We start from the raw sequence: 22390 nt of genomic DNA, 5'->3' as shown, positions 1-22390 counted from the left end.
TGGAGGTGGTGGTAGCATCGTGCTGTGGGGATGCTTCACTGCTGCAGGCCCTTGAAGTCTTGTGAAGGTAGAGGGTAAAATGAATGCAGCAAAATACAGAGAAATCCTGGAGGAAAACCTGATGTAGTCTGCAAGAGAACTGCAAGTTGGAAGAAGATTTGTTTTCCAGCAAGACAATGACTCCAAGCATTAAGCCAAAGCTACACAGGAATGGCTTAAAAACAAAGTTAATGTCCTGGAGTGACCAAATCAGAGTCCAAACCTCAATCCAATTGACAATTTGGGGCTGGACTTGAAATCACAACCCCCATGTAATCTGACAGAGCTTGAACAGTTTTGTAAAGAAGAATGGGGAAAAATTGCAGTGTCCAGATGTGCAAAGCTAATAGAAACCTATCCACACAGACACAAGGCTGTATATGCTGCCAAAGGTGCATCTACTAAACCCTGACTTCAAGGGGGTACACAATTATGCAATCAATCATTGTGTTTAATAATTTTTAAAAAATTTAGACCATTTTGCAGAAATTTGGTTTTAATTTGACACACAGAATCTTTTCTGCTGATCAGTGTCAAAACAGCCAAATTAAGTCCACTGTGATTCAATGTTGTAAAACAATAAAACATGAAAATTTCCAAGGGAGTTGAATACTTTTTTTTAATATAGGCACTGTAATTTCTAGTCCTCTCAAAATGAATGCCAACATCACATTTGCCTTCCCCACCACAGACTCAACCTGCAATTTAACCTTTAGGGAATCCAGCATGTGGACTCCCAAGACCCACTGCACCTCGGATTTTTGAATTTTCTCACCATTTAGAAAATAGTCTACATTTTTATTTCTTCTACCAAAGTGCATAACCATACACTTCCGAATACCGTATTCCATCTGCCACTTCTTTGCCCATTCTATTAATATGTCTAAGTCCTTCTGTAGCCTCTCTACTTCCTCAAATCTACCTGCCCCTCCACCTATGTGTTGTTTGCAAATTTGCCCACAATGCCATTAATTCCATCATCCAAGTCATTGACGTATAATGTAAAAAGAAGTGATCACAACTCAGACCCCTATGGAACATCACTTGTCACTAACATACAACCAGAAAAGGTTCCTTTTATTCCCACTCTTTGCCTCCTGCCAATCAGGCAATGCTTTATCCATTCTAGTACCTTTCCTGAAGTGCCAAGAGCTCTTAGCTTGAGTTGAGTGACGTACAATGTGTATCCTTTGACATTGACCCCAGCTATAATCTTCTTTCAGCTATGATTCAGTGATGCCTGTGTCATGCATGTCAATCTATAACAGTACTATAAGTTCATCTACCTTATTCTGTACCACATTAAAATATAACACCTTCAGTCCTGTATTCATCCTTTTTCATTTTGTTCATCTTTTACATTGCAACTCATCTTGTTGACTGCAATTTTCCCCTATCATCAGCCTCTCCTTGCAAGCAGTCTCACTGCAGACTGCCTCAGTTTATTAACCAACTACCTCATCCGCAGCTCTATCACTCTGGTTCCCATCCCCCTGCCAAATGAATTTAAACCCTTCCAAACAGCTCTAGCAAAACTGCCATCAAGAATATTGGTTATTCTCAGGATCAGGTGTTTCCCGTCCATTTTGTACGTTGTTCCTTCCCAATGATGCAAAAATCTGAACCCCTGCCCCCTGCACCAGTTCCTCAGCCATGCACTCATCCACCAAATCATCCTACTCTTGCCCTCACTGGCCTGATTACTGACCTGGAGGTCCTGTTTTTCAGCTTTCTACCTAGTTCCCTAAAATCTCTCTTCAAGACCTCTTCATCTTTCCTACCTATGTCATTGGTGCCAATGTGTACCGAGACTTCTAGCTGCTCATGATGCTCCGTTAGAATGCTGTGGAGCTGTTTCAAGAGATCCCTGACCCTGGCACCTGGGAGGCAACATACCATCCAGGTGTCTCTATCACACTCACAGAATTTCATCTCTGTTCCTCTGACTATGGAATCTCCTATCATCACTACAGTCCTCTTCACCTTTCTCATTTTCTGAGCAAGGGCACTAGACTCAGCGCCAGAGACCCGGTCACTGCCACTCCCCCCCCCGTCCCCCCGAGTAGGTCGACACCCCTTAATAGTATATAAAGTGGTATGCTGATTATTGAGTGGAACAGCCACAGGGGTTCTCTGCACTGGCTGCCCATTTCCCTTCCGGCTCCTGTCAGTCACCCAGTAACCTACCTACTGCAACCTTTAACTCCTATCTATCACCTCCTCATTCTCCCGAATGAGATGAAGGTCATCAAGCTGCAACTCCAGTTCAGTGCACCTGATGCCAATGTGGATATCTGGGAGGCTGGAGGTTTCCCAGACTTCCCACATCTCACACACAGAACAAAACACTGCCCTTGAAGCCATTCTTACTGCACTAACTGTGCACCAACTGATGAGAAATGAAAAATTAAGGAAGAGAAAATCTTTTTCGTAATTTCACCCAAGTCTGATGAGTCAAAGCCACTCCAAACATTACCCTACTCACAACAATGGCCGCTCCACTTGTGCTTGCCTTATTTTCATTCGCCCTTTCTAATGAATCCTGTTCAGTGATTGGTCACAGCCTAACTCTGGAAAAACTTACGCAAAGTTCTACCTTTTTAATCCTGATTGCGAACAAGCATCCGGACAGTTTCTTCATAACTGCAGGAGACTTCAATCATGTTAACCTGCAGGGCATTCTACCGAAATTCCACCAACATGTCAACGTGGCCACTCGGGGAATAAACAGACTGGACGATTTCTATACAGACAGACACAGTACTTACAAACCCTTCCCATGCCCTCATTTTGATCTCTAGTGTTGACTGTATCTCCATAATGTTAATCCCGCTGCTGAAAATGTAGAAAACAATCAAGAGGGCCATCACTGCACGGCCTAATGAGGCTATCTCAACGCTTCAGGATTATATTCAAAGGACCATCTGGCAGATGTTCAAGGAGACTGCCACAAAGAGATTACACACAGACCTCAAGGAATATGGCTCATCTATCATCGGTTACATCAGTACCTAGACAACTTTGGTACCTCAATAACATTCATCTCATAGCCCAACCAGAAAACCTGGCTGAATGCAGCGGTGCACCACACTAAAAGCAGCTGGGCACTGCCTTCAAGACTGGTGACAGAATAGCCCTCAGAGGTAACAGCAACCTCATCTTAGGATTCAAGAGGGCAAAGACCACCTATGCACAAAAAATTCTGGAACACCTGTTTGATAACGATCCCCAGATAAATTGCTGGGCATCAAAGGCATTACTGACTACACAAGGAAAAACTGCATTGACTGTACCAGTGACACCCCCCTCCCTGATGCTCTAAACAACTTTTATGTAGGCTTCAAGGCATGCAACGCAACACTGGTCACAAAAGCTACCCCCCCCCGCCCCCCGCCAGTTGAACAGCCACTGGCTGTAACAGCAGCAGATGTGAGAAACACCCTCCATAAGGTAGCTAAGCCAGACAACATCCCAGGCCAAGTACTCCCCATGTGCACACCAGCTCACTGATGTCTTTACGGACATCTTGAACACTTCACTCATCCAGGCTGCTGTCCTCACATGCTTCAAATCAGCCACAATCATCCCTGTATTAAAACATTCTACACCATCAGAACTAAGCACCCAGTGCCCAGTAGCACTGACACAAATCTCCATGAAATGCTGTGAACAGCTGATAATGGCACATATCAAAAATTCATTCCTGCCACATTAGCACTCTCCAATATACTTATCACCAAAACAACTCTACCACAGATGCCATAGCATCTGTCATACACCTAATCTTGACACACCTGGAAAATAAGGACATCTACGTCAGAATATTGTTTTGGATTTCTGTTCAGCATTCAACACACTTGTCCCACAGATGTTGGTGAACAAGCTCCTACTCCTCAGTGTAACTAGGTTTTGGACTTCCTAATGAACAGATCTCAGACAGTCAGGATGTACATTTGATCCTCCCTTCCCATCATCCTCTAAAAAAGGTGTCCCCTAGAGCTCTGTGCTGCGCCCTTTGCTGTACCACTCTGCTCACACATAAGTGCACGGCCAAACATCTGAGCAATCACATCAAGTTCTCCAAGGACACGACGTGGTGGACCTCATCATCAGCAATGATGAAACGGCCTACAGCAAGGAGGTGGAAGAGCTCGAGGTCTGGTGTTGGGCAAATAACCTCTTCCTTAATGTTAACAAGACAAAGGAGATGGTTATCAACTTCAGAAGAGCTTGATCACTCATACTGCCTTTACATCAGTGACACAGCAGTGGAAACTGCAAGAAGCTTCAAACACCTGGAAGTGCATCATTGCTTGGTACCAAAGCAGCACTGTAGTGGACAGGAAGGCTCTACCAAGGATAATCAAAACTGCCCAATATATCACTGGCACCAGCCTACCCACTATCAAGGACATACATGTATAGAAAGGTGCTAGAAAAGGCCAGTAATATCCTCATGTATTCAACACATCTTGGTCATGGACTGTTTGTCCCACTCCCATCAGGGATGAAGCTACGAAGCATTCATGCCAGGGCAACCAGACTCAAAAACAGCTACTTGTCCCAAGCAACAAGATTGATCAACATCTCCACCCACTGACTCCACCATTACTTTTATTATTTAGCTTCAAACACCTTATGTACAGCCAGAGCCACTTTATGGACGTGCAGTCAATCTATGTATATAATCTATCTTTTATATTTATATTTAGTGTGTTTTTTTGTGTTCTTTTTCCTGTGTGTTTTCTTGTGCTGCACCGGACCCAAATTACAATTATTTCATTCTACTTACACATGTGCACAAGAAATAACATTAAGCAATTTAGAATCTTGAATATCCACAAAAAAAAATCTCAGGGTAGTATATGATGACCTATCTGTACTTTGATAATAAATTTATTGTGAATTTTGAAAGGAAGAGGTCCCAAAACCACCCTCCGTGGACCACTAGTTACTAGCAGCAAACTAGTAAAGGCTTCCTTATCCAATCTTTGCCTCCGGTCAGTCAGCCAGTCCATCCTTACTAGTATATTTTCTGTAGTATCATAGGCTCTTATCTTGTATGGCACTTTGTCAGAGGTCTTCAGAAAATCCAAATAAACAACATCCACTGACTCTCCTTTGTCTATTCTGCCTGTTACTTTGTCAGGCAAGATTTCCCCTTTAGGAAACTACATGGACTGTGACCTACTTTACCATGGCTTCTAAGTACCCAAAACCTTTTCCTTAAAAATGGACTCCAAACTCTGACTAACGATTGAAGTCAAGCTAACTGGTCTATAACTTTTCTTTTTCCTCCCTCTCTTCTTAATTTTCTAGTCCACCGGAACCATTCCATAATCTAGTGATTCTTGAGAGATCACTACTAATACTTTCACAATCTCTTCAGCGACCCTTTTAAGAACCCTGGGGTGTGGTCTAGGTGACTTATCTATCTTCAGACATTTCAACTTCTCAAGCAACTTCTCCCTTAGTAATAGTAACTATGCTCACACCTGCCCCCTGACATGCTCAAATTTCTAGTATACTACTAGCACTTACTACAATGAAGATGCAAAGTAGTTATTGAATTTGTCCGCCATTTCTTTGTCGCTCATTACTACCTCTGCAGCATCCCGATATCCACTCTTCCCTCTCTTTTACTCTTTATATATCTGAAAAATCTTTTGGTATCCTCTTTGATAGTAATGGCTAGTTGACCTACATATTTCATCTTTTCTCTCCTTAATTCTTTTTTAATTGCTTCTTTTCATTTTTAAATGTTTCCCAATCCTCAGACTTCCCACTATTTTTTGCTTTACTGTATGCCCTCTCTTTTGCTTTTATGCTGTTTTTGACTTCCCTTGTCAGCCACAGTTGCCTCATCCTCCCTTTAGAATATTTCTTATATTTTGGGAAAAATCTCACCTGTACCTTCTGAATTTCTCTCAAAAACTCCAGCATGCTATTTTGTCATTATCCCTTGCTATCGACTTTAAGCAGCTCCAATCTCATGCCTCCATATTCCTTTTACTCCACTGTAATACTGATACATCTGTCTTTAACTTTGCCTTCTCAAACTGCAGTATGAATTCTATCATATTATGATCACTGTCTCAAAAGGGTTCCTTTACCTTAAGCTCCTTAATCAAATCTGGTTTATTACACACACCCAATCCAGAACTTCCTTTCTCCAAGTGGGTTTAACTTCTCCAAGCTGCGGGACAGAGCACCAACCTGATTTTTATGGATGATGTACTTTTCGTTTGGAAGGTTCTGCTAACAGGGTCTCCAGGAGATTGCCTGCTTGTCATGATGAACAATGAATGTAAAGTATCACCAGCTTCAGGATCTCTCCAGTGACTCAGATGACAGTCACAACAACTGCTCCATAAAGAGCCACAGATTTGTGGGCTAAATCATCTCCTTCTGTGCCATAAACCATTCATAAATCCATGATATTGCAATTTTGAGAGAACTACCTTGCTTCTCTCCAAATAGGGACATGAGATCTCTTACATCCACCACAGAAGGATCGCAGATTAATGTTATCTTCTGGATGAGATATGTCTCACAGGAAAGCAAGCTTCAATATTTGTACCTATTTGTGTTTTAATTTCTGCTATACCACATACTAACAGTTCACAGATTAACCGACTCTATGTAAATACCATTTCTATTTGGAGTGTACTGTATATAAATAAAAAACTGGTGTCCTTCAAACTAATCAGATTTTAAAAACTCTTGCTGTAGATTAATTTTGAATGTTGTAACAATGCTGCCATTATTTGACATTTTACTCTGTTTTAGAAATACAGAAAAAGAAATTGCTGCTGGAAAAGGAGGAAATAAAATTTCCTAATGAACATTTAGACATCCAGAAAACTCCACAAAATTGTTTAACCCTGGTTAAACCAATTTTTGACAGCATTTTTTTTTGTTATTAGAACAAGTTTTCACCCACCTAGAGCAGTAGATTCAGAGCCCAGCATACATCTGCTATTGCAGCTCCCCTCTCCTCTACGGTCTGCACCTCTTTCCAGATCTTCTGCATTCCTACAATTCTGACCTTCTGCAAATCTCTGCTTTTAACTACATATTGGTAATGCATATGGAGCAAGTAAAAGCAGAAATATGCAAAAGGTCACAATTGCAGGGGTGCAGAAGAATCAAAAGGCAAAGTTGCCATTATAATAGAGGGCAATAGAAACAACAAACAGAACAAAATAGAGAAGTTCATTAAAATTGGCAACGCTTGCAATGGAAGTCATGAGGTCAGGTGAGAAGCACATTGTTACTGACCTGACAGCATGAACATTAATTTCTCCTTCCAGTAATTTTCCCCTCCCCCTTCCTTCTTCTGTTCTCCATTCTAGCCTCTTACTTCTTCTCCTCACCTGCCTATCAACTCTCCCTGGAGCTCTCTTCCTTTCCATACTCCCATGGTCCACCTTCTCTATCAGAGTGCTTCTTCTCCAGCCCTTTGCTGTACCAATTACCACTTCCCAGCTTCTTTCTTCATCCCCCTCCCCCTTTCACCTACCTTGCATCACCTATCAACTTCAAGCTAACCCTCCATCCCTTCCTCCCACGTTTTTATTCTGGTGTCCCTCCCCTTCCTTTCCAATCCTAAAGAAGGATCTCAGCCCAAAACATACACTGTTTATTCACTTCCATAGATGCTACCTGACCTGCTGATTTCCTCCAGCATTTTATGCGTGTTGCTATGGAGATGCATCGTTTCTGGGTACAAGTTTCCAATGAACTCTGAAGGTTAAAATTTAGATTGTATGTTAGTGGCTTAGAGGGAACGTGGAAGAGATTTATTGCATGACTTCAGTACTAATGAACATTAATTAAATGGAGAAGCAGTCACTGTTTTCCGCTTTCCCCAAGGCAAAGAAGGTTATGGAACTATTCAGCATCAAGAAATGGTTTAGATACATTAAATAAGGAGAAACAATTTCCAGTGGGAAAGTCAATAACCAAAGGATGTAGATTTAACATAATTGCATAAAAACTAGAGATGATGAGGATTTCTTAAACAGTGATCTAGAATCAAATGGCTGAAAAGACAGTTGAAGCCAATTAAAAATTAAAATGCAAAAGCAAATAAGATAAGTTTCAGAAAAGTATAAAGAAATTTAAGGCTAATAATTACTGAATAGTTTTGTTAAATAGTTTAGTACAAACACAAATAACTGAATGGCCACATTCTAGACCACAGCATTTTACTTTTCCATCAATAGAAGTTCCAATTTAAGTCTAACAGTATCTTTGTGTGAAGCCCAAGTAAAGAACAATAAATAATACAATAGCAGTGACCCAATCCACAGACTGCAATTTAATATTTTCGTGTGGTACATTTTGAACCTGGAATGTAAAAGCAGAATAGCAAAACATTTTTCTTACAGTCACAGCATGAGTCTTTCTTAGTTTCACAATAACTTTCATGAAGTTATACGTTATGAACAAACAGAAGGAAACATACTTAGATGACTATTAATTCTCTTCTGTTTTGGTGATATGTGAATATGGTATCCCACAGATATATTTAACCTTGCAACATTTTTTGCTGAGAAACAGGACCATTCCCTACCAAACTACACAATATATACAGTATTCTTAGGCATATCGTCACACTAAGCCTCAGTACTTACCATTCAGAATATCTTTCAGATATTTAAACCAAAGGTTGCAGTGGTCTTCACTTAAGTTGCTTAGATGAATAACACGGTGTTTGAGCTTATTTTGCCCTTTGCTAACACACACAAAAATGGCGATTCCTAACAGAGTTCCTCCTTTATACTGTTTCGCTGATCGTCGGCGTTTCATCTTCACAGCAAAAACTTCTTTTATTTCCACAAATTCTGCATGACGTTGGGAAATGATTGCATCATCACCTGCATCAAAAACATAGTATCAATCTGGAGATATTTTGCCATTTACAAATCAATTACTTACTCGTTCTGTTGTAAACACTAAGAAGTCTGCAGATGCTGAAGATACAAAGCAACAGATACAAAGTGCTGGAAGAACTCAGCAGGTCAGGCAGCATGTACGGAAATGAATGAACACTCGACGTTTCAGGCTGAGACCTTTCCTCACGACTGGAATGGAAGGGGGAAGGCGCCAGAATAAAAAGTTTTGGGGATGAGAATAAGGCTAGCTAAAAGGTGATCGGTGAAGAGAAGTAGGTGGGAAAGGTAAACAGCTGCAGAGGAGGGAATCTGAAAGGAGAGGAGAGTGGACCATAGGAGAAAGGGAAGGAGGGGGGGACCCGGGGGTAAATGATAGGCGATTGAGCAGAGGTAATAGAAGTGGGGGGGGGGAACTATTTAACAGAAGGAGAAATCAATAGTCATGCCATCGGGTTGGAGACTACCCAGATGGAATATAAGGTGTTGCTCCCCCACCCTGAAGATGGCCTGACATGTTGGAAAGGGAATGGGAATTGGCATTAAAATGTTTGGCCACCGGGAAGTTTCATTTTTGGCCAAAGCAGTGGAGGTACTTGATGAAGCAGACACTCAATTTATGACGGGTTTCACCAATGTAGAGGAGGCAGTACTAGAAGCACCAGATACAATAGATGACACCAGCAGATTCACAGGTGAAGCATAACCTCACATGAAAGTTCTGATTATCTTATTGCATAAGGGTTTGATCAAGAGTAATGTCTTCCTCCTAGCTTTCCCATTCACTTTTCCCCTAGTGTTTGATTCTTTGTTTCTTGAGCTTTCATTGTCTTTCACAAGCTCACATATTGTTTTACTGTAACTTTGTCCTTTTTTTAAAAAAAACTCATATTTTCTATACATCTGCTCAGTATTGTATTTTTCTTCTGGAAACACCTTACACAAGATGCTTTGTTTACGTAAGTTCAAAGTACATTTATTGTATTATCAAAGCATGTATACCATATACAACCTTGAGATTCATCTCCTTACATGTAGCCACAAAATAATAACATCCAATGGAAACCATTTTAAAAAAGACCATCAGACATTCAATGTGCAGAAAAAAGAAATCGTGCAAACAATAAAAGTAAGCAAATAACATTCATAAGTGAAGTTCACCAAAGTGAATCCACAGCCACAAAGATAGTAGTCATCATTACAGATGGTTCAGGAGTCCACTAATTGCAGGGCACAGCCTCAGTTCACCGCAGAAATGAGTTCAACTTACAGAGCAGCTAGCTGACCACCGTCCCTCACCTCTGGCCCCCGAATACCAAACCTCTTTCAATCTGGCCTGGCACTTAAATCGACCAAACCTCAGGTCCAAAAGGGAAATTACAGGCTATTGATTGCAGCCATCTTCTATTAAATTAGTTATATACTTAATTTTTTCAATTTTAAAACCTGAAACACACTGCAATATCTGTGATCATCATAGCATAATGTAAACAGCTAAATCATTCATAAATGAAATCACATTTCAGCTCAGAATGGAATGTTTCAATACAATGGGTAAACAATGAAATACTATTATGTTACAATTTGTACGCATCTACTGTTTAGTATATTCTATACAAAAGGTAGCTCTTTCTTAAATTGTGTTCCACATGTTAGATAGCTGCTAGATTGGATTTTGTGCATGACTACATTGCTGCAAATAATACACAAAATGATAAACATTGCAGTTGAACTTCAACTTTTCCCTGCACTATCTCCATATTCCCAGATTTCATTATTATCCAGAAATCTATGTCACCATTTTGAAAGAACTCAATGACCACACCACTGCAGACCCTGCAAGATTCATCACTGACTGAAAAATTTTCTTCTGGTCCTAAATGACTTAACCCTTATGATAGAGGGTGGCCATGGCAACCAGGATACAATTCTCCCTGCATCCACTGTCCAGCCTTGTTAGAATTTTATAAGTTTCACTGAGATCTCCTCTCATTCTTCAAAACCCTGGAAGGATACAGGCATAATGTATCAATCTTGCCTTGTACAGCATGGCATCTCAGGGCCTGATCCAGTGAATCTTTACTGCACTCCCTCTATGGCAAGCCTAATTGTTCAGTAAGGAGACCAAAGCTGCACACACCACTCCACGTGCTCTTTAAAATCTTACCTATTTTTATAGATGCACCTCTTATTGAGATGCATCTGAGCTGGGTTTAGCAAATAGTTTGCCCATGATTGCAAGGAATTGCAGAGCACCTCAGGGTGCAGAAGCAAAACCTTATATTCCAAATAGGTACCTTTCAACCTGATAGCATGAATATCAGTTTCTCCTTCTGGTGAACGAATTCACTCCTCCCATTTCCTACTATGGCTTTCCATTTATTCTCACCTGCCTATTACCTCCCCTGGGTCCCCTCCTCCTTTTCTTTTTCCTATTGTCTATTCTCCTCTCCTATCACATTCTTTCATACCCAGCCCTTGACCTTTCACACCCACCTGGCTTCACCTATCACCTTCCAGCTTGTCTCTTTCCCTCCCCCTCCCCCTTTGTTCAAGCATCTTCTCCCTTCCTTCTCAGACCTGAAGAAGGGTCTTTGCCTGAAACATTGACTGTTTTCCCTTTTCTACAGATGCTGCCTGACCTCTAGCATTTTGTGTGTGTTGCTCTGGATTTCAAGCATCTGCAGACCTTCTTGTGTTTGTAACATAATCAAGGATCACTTGCACCCTGGTCATTCTCTCTCCTCACCGCTCAGGCAAAAGGTAAAAAAGCCTGAGAGCACGAACCACCAGTCTCAAGGGCAGTTTCCATCCCACCATATCAAACTCATAAACAGACACTAAAAGATGAAGCCTTGAACTTCCAATCTACCTCATCATGGCCCTTGCACTTTATTTGTCTCCCTGCACGCACTTTCTCTGGACCTGCAACAATATTCCCCTTTCTTTTGTAAAGTAAGTGTAAATACACTTATTTTCTAAGGGATACAGCCCATGCCATCCAATTACACCCATGTGACCAATTAACCTACTAACCCATACATCTTTGGAATGCCGGAGGAAACTGGAGCACCTGGAGGAAACCCACATGGTCAAACGGAGAACATGCAAACTCCTTACAGACAGCAACACTATAGAACACAGATCTGTCTGGATGGCATGCAAAACCAAAGATTTTCACTGCATTTTGCTACATGTGGCAATACTAATACAATTACAGTAAAGTATCTTCACTCCTATACTCAAATCCTTTTATAATAAAATTTAACATAGTAGCATAGTGGTTACAGTGGTACCAGTAGTGGCACAGCACCGGCAACCCTGATTCAATCCTCATCACTGCCTGCAAGGAGTTTGTATGTTTTCCCTTTGACTGTGTGGGTTTCCTCTGGGCATTCCGGTTTCTTCCCACAGTTCAAAGACATACTGGTTGTTAGGTTAATTGGTCATAGTAAACAAAATTGTCCCGTGATTAGGCTAAGATAAATTGGGGGATTGCTGTCATCATGGCTCAAAGGGCCAGAAGGGCCGATTCTGTGTTGTATCTCAATAAAATGTTACTTGCTTTCTTAATAGCTTGTTACATCTGCATTATAGCTTTCACTAATTTATGTACAAGGACTGTTAAGTCCTTTTGAACATTAACTTGCTAATCTCTTACCATTCCAAAAATCTGTTTTGGGGGGACGTCACGTGATGACGTAGGATCGAAACGTGGAAATCCAGCTCTCCCGTAACAAACCAGTAAGATAATGTTTAAGTGAAGAAAAGTTAGTAAATACTTTTTAAAAATTACTTATAAGCTACTCAGGATTGTCTTAAGATATGTCTCCTAAACAGAAGCAGAAGAAAACTACTACTTTGAAGACTACACAAGTTGGAAAAGAAGACTGGCCGCCATGAAAGAGCCTCGGGCTCAAGTGCATTTTACCTTCAGCGATACAGAACAGGAAACTACGGCAACATCAACTGTTTCCAAAAATAAAGAGCAACAGGAATTGCGCATGTGTGAAGGAAGGGGCATGCGCAAACACGAGCAACCCAAACTACAAATCCCAGCTATGATCAGAACTGAAGGTGAAAGTGAATATGAGGTGGAATCAGATTATCTGGATAAATCAGACGAAGATGAAGAGACAAACAAAGAAGAGCAACAGGAAGAGGTTGGAGGTGATATTGGAGACTTAAAAAAATCTTTGGTGCAAATAATGCATGAATTAAAAGCATTAAAAGTAATAAAAAAGATATTAAAAATATGAAGATTATGTTTGATAAAATGATGAAAAGACAGGATAAAATGGACAAGAAAATTAAAAACAGAAGAAACAACAGGAGACACCATTGATAGAGTGAATAAAATGGAAGATAATATTTCTGCCTGGACATCAGAAAGAAAATGGTTGTTGGAAAAAGTGGATGTACTTGAAAATTTTAGCAGACGAAATAATATTAAGATTGTTGGACTTAAAGAAGGTATAGAGGGAGAGGATCCAATAAATTTTTTTCAAAAATGGATTCCGGAAATTTTGGAAATGGAAGAAGGAACCCAGTTAATTGAAATTGAAAGGGCTCACAGAGCCTTAAGATCAAGACCTCAAGTTGATCAAAACCCATGATCAATCTTGATAAAATGCTTAAGATATCAAGATAAAGAAAAGATCTTGAAGGCGGCTGCCCAATGTGCCAGAAAGAGAAACGGGCCATTGATGATAGAAGGGGAAACAGTTCTTTTCTACCCTGATATAAGTTATGACCTTTTGAAGAGAAAGAAGGAATTTAACCCAGCGAAAAAAGTTTTATGGGAAAAGGGTTATAAATTTATATTGCGCCACCCGGCAACCCTGATAATTTTTTTGGATGACGGAAAAAGAAGATCTTTTACTGATTATCAGGATGCGGAAGAATTTGCAGAAGAACTCCCAAATATTCGCTAACCACAGCCAAAGATTTAAAAGTGAAACGGATTAAAGATGAAGACAGGGACAGTGAATGGAGTTGATGGATGTTTGAGGACAGAAGAATATTTAAATATATTCTTAATTATATGATACAGGGGGAGAAAGGTAAAAATTTGAGAAAAATTAATCAAGAGTAGTGATATTATTTTTTCTTCTCTTATATATACTTTTATATGTTACGGGGGAGCTGGGGGAACTTCGGATCAATTGCTACGGGATTCACGTGTGTAATCATGGTGATTGCCATGACCCGTACAACGGAGGGGGGTAATGTGTTTTTTTTTCACAACATTAGTAGGGGGGTATTTTTTTTTTCTTTATAATCTATTTTTCTTTAATCTTTCTTTCTTTGCCTGGACAATCGGGGGGGGGGGGGGGGGGGAAGACACATAACAACATGGAGAATTTTAAAAAGATTCCCCAAGGTACTACGAAAGTTGAAAAGTTAGGTATTACTATAGACTGGAGTAACCCTGTTAAAAATAATGACTAATTCACTGAATTTTTAAAGTTTTAATGTTAATGGGCTTAATGGACAAGTGAAAAGAAAAAGAATTTTAACATACATTAAGAAAATGAAAATAGATATAGCTTTTAGCTGCATTCCATTTGAAAAAAATCCTTATAATTTTAGAGATAAATATGAAATATTTCTGAAAATTTGGCGCCCTTATTTACAAAAGATAGGATTAAATATATAGGTGCTCCAAAGATAAAATTATTGGTTATTTGGGGAAATAAATAAATATATATACTAAAGCTATTATGAACTCCATGGAGCATTTGGGGATCTTCCGATATCCAGGCATTCTTTCTTTCTTTCTTTCTTTCTTTTTTTTCTCTTTCTACAGGGATATGTTAGGAGGGAGGGGTTAAGGGGAGGGGGGAAGGGTTGATAATTTTTTTTGCTTCTGTAACCATTTGAAAATTCAATAAAAAAAATTTATTAAAAAAAACCAAAAATCTGTTTCGCGCACTGTAATGGATGACCTCACATTTTTTCAACATCAGCCTCCACTTATTATGTCCTTGACTATTCATTTAACTTGTCTGTAATACCTTGAAGCCTCTTTACAACCCATGCTCCACTCAGAATCCCATTTGGTTTTGTATCATTAGCAAACTTGGAAATATGACAACTGTCCTGTCAGCCAAATATTGATTATAAATGGCCGGGACCCAAGTACTCTTCCTAACAATACCCCACAGGTCACCACTGCCAATCCTAAAAGAGATCAATTTATTCCCATGCCTTTTTTTTCCCTTCACTTGATTTTATTCTTCGTTACAATTTTTTACCTAATAAACTAATTAACTTCAAAAATATGCATTAAATTTTCATTCAAATTTTTAAAATTTCTAAAAAGCAACTGATTTTAAAATTTTAAAGTATTGATATTCTCAGCTATCTGCTTTCTCATAAAAAGCTTTTTATAGCTCTTGCCTCTAAAGCAGAGGCTCTCAACCTTTTTTATAAGGACCCTTACCATTAACCAAGGGATCTGTGGACCCCAGGTTGGGAACTCCTGCTTTAAAATGTCTCAAACAGAAGAATGAATTATTCAAGGTGCAATTTTACCATGTAAGTGAACACCATACTTGCTGTGGATTACATAGTTGAATGAACTGAAAAAAACTATGACTATATTTTTATATAGAAATTATAAGTCAGTAACTGGGCAAGTGCATTTACTATACCACAAAAATATACTACACAAAGGGCCTTATAGAACTGTATAGAATGTTCATCATCTTCATTTTAGTATTAAAGATTAGTTCAACAAGCATTGGTCAGACAGGGCTTATTTTTAAAAAAGCAAGTAGAACATGAATGACATGAAAATCTATACTTCAAAATTAAGGTGAGAGAGCATTTATGCAGACAGGAACATAGTATCTGTGTTTCCAATTGATGAACCACTATTAGAATATTTCACAGTTGTGTGAATAAAATAAAAGTACTTATTTAGGGATTGCAGACATCAATTAATTAATTCAGAATCAGAATCAAAATCAAGTTTAGTATCTCCAGCGTATGTCATGAAATTTGTCAACTTTGTGGCAGCAGCAGTACAATGCAATATATAATAATAGAGAAAAATGTAAATGACTATATAAAATAGCTAAATTAAATTAGTGCAAAAAATTGGAATTAAAAGAAGTAGTGAGATGGTGTTCATGGATTCAGTGTCCATTCAGAAATTGGATGGAAGAGGGGAAGAAGCTCTTCCTGAATTATTGAATGCACACCTTCAGGCATCTGTCCCTCGTTCTTGATGATAGCAATAAGAAGAGGGTATGTCCTGAGTGATGGGGATCTTTACTGGCTTTTTGAAGTATCGCTCTTGAAGATATCCTGAATACTATGGAGGCTAGTGCCCATGATGGAGCTGACTAAGTTTACAACTCTCTGCAGCTTACTTCAATCCTGTGCAGTAGCAAACCGCAACCCCCCCCCCCCACCCCCATACTAGGAGGTGATGCAGTCAGTTAAAATGTTCTCTGCAGTAAATCTGTAGAAATCTGTAAGTGTTTTAGGTGACATACCAAATCTCTTCAAACTCCTAAAGAAATATAGCTGCTGCAGGCCTTCTCTGTAGCTGCATTGGTATGTTGGGTCCAAGTTAGACCCGAGAGATATTAACACCCAGGAACTTCAAATTGCTCACTCTTTGCACATCTGATCCCTCTAGGAGTACTGATGTGTGTTCCCATGTCTTACCGTTTGTGAAGTCCACAACTAGTTCTTTGGTCTTACTGAGAGTAAGGTTGTTCCTGTGACACCACTCAACTAGCTGGTATACCTCATTCCTATATGCCCTCTTGACATCATCTAAGGTTCTGCCAACAATGGTTATATCATCAGCAAATTTATAGAAAGATTTTCAACTGTACCTAGCCACACATTCATGGGTGTAGAGAGAGTAGAGCAGTGGGCAAAGCACAATTCCCTGAGGTGTTAAGCCATTGCGCATGAGTGGGCGGGGCAACATCTCTCCATCTAAGGAGGATCAAGCGTCTCGCCAGGAGAGAGGCAAAGGATAATATTCGGCATTTGGTCGGACCCAGACGTAAATCTGTCTCGCCCCAAAAACCGAACAAAGCAATTAAGGGGTTTGGTTCTAGGTGCTGATTCAGAATACACGATAACGTAGTGAAGACATCTTTCCAAAATTTCTCCAAGCTAGGACAGAACCAGTACATATGGATGAGAGAGGCCACGCCCCTCTTGCATTTATCACAAAATGATAAAGGGTAGAATCGAGATAGTTTAGATTTAGACATATGGGCTCTATGAACAATCTTAAACTGTAAGAGACAATGGTGAGCACAAAGAGAGGTTGAGTTAACCGATTTGAGAACTGAGTCCCAGCTCTCCTCGGATAAGGAGATAAGGAGATATTTAAATCCTGCTCCCAGGCCATTTTAATTTTATCCACAGGGGGGGATCAAGAATTTCTTTAGCACTACAAACCTACTCCTTCCCATCACCTGTTGAAATAATATCATTCTCACCTTAGAACTGCACTCATCTCAAACACCAAAGCGTATTTCTACCTAATCACACTATCAACAAATATCGTGAATTTTAGATTGAATAGACTTACCCACATTTCAATCTGCTCATTCTGGTTCAGGCTTCTCAGAGAACTTCTGTATAGCAAGATACAATGCTTGTAACCATTGTTCCCTATGAGCTGCGTGGGTGCATGGCCATGCAATAACTGAAATGCTCCGTGCACACAACCTTTGTTGACAGACAGCTGGAATTTTCTTCACATTTAAATATTTAATTTGCTGCACAATTTTCAGGCCATGGAAAAATTTCCTTCTCAGAGCAATGGTTGGTTCGCACCGTTGTTAAAAAAATAGAGGGAACGTTGCTTGTAACTTCAGCAAGTCATGTGGAAGTATATTAGGTATTATATAAAATAATACCCATAGTCAAATGATCTCAAGAAGCTTGAGCAGAGCTGCTGGACAGCAGTCTAGATCTTGGTACTATGAGCTGGTCAGCTTCTTTTCTAGTACAGAAAGCATTTACTGCCACTCACATGACGTTTCTAGAGCTCCTCAGCTGAGCCCTCTGTATTAGGCAAAACTATACGCAAAGCCTCCAATGACCAGCATAATAGGGTGCTCAATCTGAATGAAGCCATGATGGCTTAGGGAGAAACACTATGTCTCCTGGAAGGCATTCTTTTATTCCAGCTGAAGCAATTCCAGAAAAAGAGATGCAAGACAAGCAAAAGTAGCTGAATGATGACTCTATGCATCCAGGGTTCAAAGTTCAAAGTATAATTTTATTATCAGAGTACATACGTGTTAACGCATATAACCCTGACATTCTTTTCCTGTGGCATACTCAGCAAATCTACAAAAAAGTAACTGTAAACAATGACAACAAATTGTGCAAATGCAGATATACAGTAAATCTATCGTAACAAAAATTTGAGCATGAAATAACAAGAACGAATGAGGGAATTTTGAGAAAATTGTTCCATTCTAAACTAAATTATCTAAAAGTTTATTGGAACTGGGTTTATTTGTAATCTTCAAAGGAGAACTGGAAAAATGCGTGAAAGGAAAACAAGTGATGAGCCAACAAGAAAGGTGCAGTGGTTGAATGGCATTTAATGTAGTCAGAAATAGAGTCATGGAATGGGAGTTATATCACACAGAAATACTATCCTTTTTCCCCATCTATGTTAACACCATTCTCCATTATCCTTCTATACCTTGCCTATTTGAGTACCTATCAAAATTTCTCTTAAATATAACAATTGTATCTGACTCCATTACCTCCTCCAGAAAGTTCCCATCCTCCGTGTAAAAACACTTCCATGCAAATCTTCTTTAAGACTCCTCCTTTTCATCTTAAACCTTTACCTTCATGACTTTAATATCTCTGCTATAGAAAAAGATTCTGACAATTAAACCCATCTATATGCCTCTTATAATTCTATGTACCTAACAGGTCACCCTTCAGCCTGCTCAAAGGAAAACAAACCCCATCCAAAGCAACACACAAAATGCAGGAGGAATTCAGCAGGTCAGGCAACATCTATGGAAAGGAATGAACAGTCAAAGTTTCAGCCAAGACCCTTCTCTCTCCTACCTAAAGTCCTTCACTCCAGGCACATTTTTGGCCAATTTCCTTTACAATCACTCCATTCCAACCACATCTTCTCTACAGTGTGATGTTCAGAAGGGCACACAATATTTTAAATGTTTTGTAGACCTGTTACAAATTCTATATTCAATGCCTCAACCTACGAAGGCAAGCATGCTATGTACCTTCTTCACAACCTACCTATCTCTGTTGCCACTTTCAGGGAACTCTAGACTTAAACTCCAAGCCCTCAGTCCTTAGTGCCCTATCCAGTTTGATTTCCTAAAATGCATCACCTAACACTTTCCATCTGCCAGCACTCCACCCAATCTCCCAGAATATGCAGAAACATAATCCCTTACAATCAGATTGTTAATTCCCTGAGGGTATTGCTGAATTCCCCTAAGGGTGACAACGGAAGATCAGTAGAATACTCAATAGATTAATGATTTATTGTGACCAACAACAAAAAAAAAGGAGATCACAAAATTTCCTTCAGGATGCATCCTCTGTCAATGCCATCTGCCTGATTTCATGCTCTCTCTCTGCCAACAATCTCTATGGTAGCCTCTTCCATTGCTTTGCTTAACTGCTGGCCCTCCTACAGTTTCTGACATCTCCCTTCTGTTGTCTGCCAGCAAGAAAAGTCAGATTGTGTTAGTGTGTAGTTATTGACAGGTTGAAAAGATTCTGTGGTGCATGGTGAGAGCAGGCGATAACGTGTGCAGGAAAAGGGACTGTAATTGCAAGAGAACCATTATTGCTAAAGAGGTGATATGAAGGGTAAGGGTTCTGTGGTCTGGAGAGCCTAGTTGTTGTTAAACTATAATGGAGTTCTTCATAGCTGCATACAAGAAAAATAGCTGTTAGCATCTTCGATGAAATTTCTGTTTTAATTCTTGCACTGCTGGCAGGTTCTAGGAGTAGAACCTAAATTATTCACATGCCCTGCAATTGCTGGTCAAAGGGCGGGGTATATACATTTAAATGGGTGAATTCTCTAGTAAGATTTGCAAAACTACTTTGAAGAATCAAGAGGAGAAAAGAGGATTACTGGCAGAAGTTATTTTTCAGAAATCCAAAACAAAAGGCTGTGTTCCTGAAAGACATCCTCCTTTAAGTAGGATAGGCTACCTTAAATTGTGGAAGCTTCACTGGACTTCACCCCTATAGTCAAACTGACTAAAGAGTAGAACAGATATATTACCCTTCCTCTAATGAAACATTTATGTTTACATAATTTGTGTTTCATATCATCAGGCTTACACAAGCTAACTGGTTTCTTCAAGCCAATGTTACATTGGTAAAACATTAATGGATACCCAAGACAGAAAAGCATAACTATGATCCAAATCTCCAAACACCACAATTGATTCATCAGAATTTACTGGGCTCCAGTGTAATTTTCCCAGAATTTGGGATCTTATTGACTCCATTAAAAAAATTTGAGAATGGGCTTCTTTTAGACATTAGATAAATTACTAAAATTCAAATGAACTAAAGATGGAATGCCTTTTCCTGAAAGTAAGCACCTTAAGATTTGATGAAATTGACCACCAGACCAGAGACAGCATTAGGAAACATTATTTTATACAGCAAATTATTAAGTTCCTGAATACACTACCTGAAAGAACAATGAGAGAAAATTTAAAAACAAATTTGGAAAGAGAATTGAATAAATATTGGAAGGCTGGAAAGAGCAAGGAGTAGGTCCAGTTTATTGACTCTAAAATAGATACCACACAGATAAAACAAACCAAATGGGCCATCATTATTCTACTATTACAAAGCTACACAGGTACATAGACTAGATTAAATCAGTCTAATCATATGACTATTCTGTCCATTCAATACCAGAAATTTATTTATGAATCCAATAGCTAGTCCCGTTTCAGCTGGTATTTTCTCGCCATGTCTCCATCATCAGGGACTCCCCACCCCACACCCCAGTCATGTTCTCTTCTCACTGCTGCCATCAGAAAGAAGGTAAAGCAGCCATTAGACTCACACTACCAGGTTAAAGAACAGTTATTACCCCTCAACCATCAGGCTCTTTGAACAAGAGTAGATAATTTCACTCATCTTCACTCAGCCCATCACTGAACTGTTCTCACAACTTATGGACTCACCTTCAAGGACTCTTCATCTCATACTCTCGATACTTATTGCTTGTTTTCTTTCTTTTGTATTTGCACAGTTTATCATCTATTGCACACCGGCTCTCTGCCCTGTTAGGTGGTGTCTTTCATTGATTCTTTTATGGTTACTGGAATCTCAGGGTTGTGTATGGTGATATATCTGTACTTCAATAATAAATTCAAACATCAAAAATCAAACAAAATCTATTTCACAACAGCTGAGAGTTGGGGTAACATCAATACATCCTGTTTTGCATTATCACATTGTCACATGGAAATCTGTAAACATCCAGAAAAATTAAATTGTTTGTCCTTCTTGTGACTAATTATATTTGAATGAATAAATAACCACCAAAAGAGATACAAAATGAATAATTGAATTAAATTCTGCCCACTAAGGTTTAAAATAATCTACGCAATCGGAACCGATCTGGAAAGTATGCTGTTAATAAAAGTAATTCCAGATGGAAGATGATAGAGTATTAATAGGACAGATTAGATAAGAAGGTGCTTTAGTCTGGAAGAAATGGTGTACTTAAGACACATAAACAATTAATTTGTATAGTTAATTAATATCAGATATTTTAAAATTAGTTAAGTTCTTGCAGGTAACATGATAAAACTCTGACTGCTTTATAAATGTTACTTCATGTAAAAATCATATGATATTTTGTTAAGACTTTAAGAATGGATGGTGGGTTATTCACTACTAGGCTGCTGAACTTGCCTAAAATTAAGTGAGAGTGTTCCACAAGGAATTCATTGGTATGGTAAAAATCTAACGACTTGGCCTGATGGCATGTAGAGCCACATATATACAACGTTAGTCTTCTTATTTTTCTTTGACTAGACAACCAATAGTATTAATAAAAAACAAACTGAAAACATTCTGCAATCAACTGTCCAAAGGACAACAAATATTTGGAGTAGTCTGCAAACAGGGCTACTGAAACAATCATGGTACCCAAAAGGCAGCTTACTACTCTTACATGTAAGTTGGCATATTTTGAGAGTTCATGCGATCAAAAGCTCTCCACTCAAGTGCCTGCCCCAGTTATTTGGTAGCATCTGTTCCTGAAAATGATTTGGTACAACTATTAATGTCAGTTACGTAAGATTCTTTAGCAACTACTTACTTTTACTATTCCTTTAAAACAAGGTAATTTAATTACAAAGAATAACAAGTCTTATTAGCCCACTATTTATTGTAAATTTCAAAAATCATCTAGCTAAATTGAGCTACGA

At 39.1% G+C, this 22390-nt stretch overlaps 1 protein-coding gene across 3 annotated transcripts in view; it reads right to left on the bottom strand.

Annotated features, from left to right (window-relative positions):
* cerkl (CERK like autophagy regulator) overlaps positions 1 to 22390 on the bottom strand; it is a 184010-nt gene that overhangs the window by 123859 nt on the left and 37761 nt on the right. For all 3 annotated transcript variants that reach the window (XM_073047086.1, XM_073047087.1, XM_073047088.1), the window contains exon 2: positions 8679 to 8921. In XM_073047086.1, the coding sequence (XP_072903187.1) occupies positions 8679 to 8921 (243 nt within the window). The remainder of the gene's footprint in view (positions 1 to 8678; positions 8922 to 22390) is intronic.

The sequence above is a fragment of the Hemitrygon akajei genome, chromosome 5 (assembly GCF_048418815.1).
Source record: "Hemitrygon akajei chromosome 5, sHemAka1.3, whole genome shotgun sequence".
Lineage (NCBI taxonomy): Eukaryota > Metazoa > Chordata > Chondrichthyes > Myliobatiformes > Dasyatidae > Hemitrygon > Hemitrygon akajei.
Note: the sequence above shows the minus strand (reverse complement) of the source record. Positions and strands in the feature narration are given on the sequence as shown.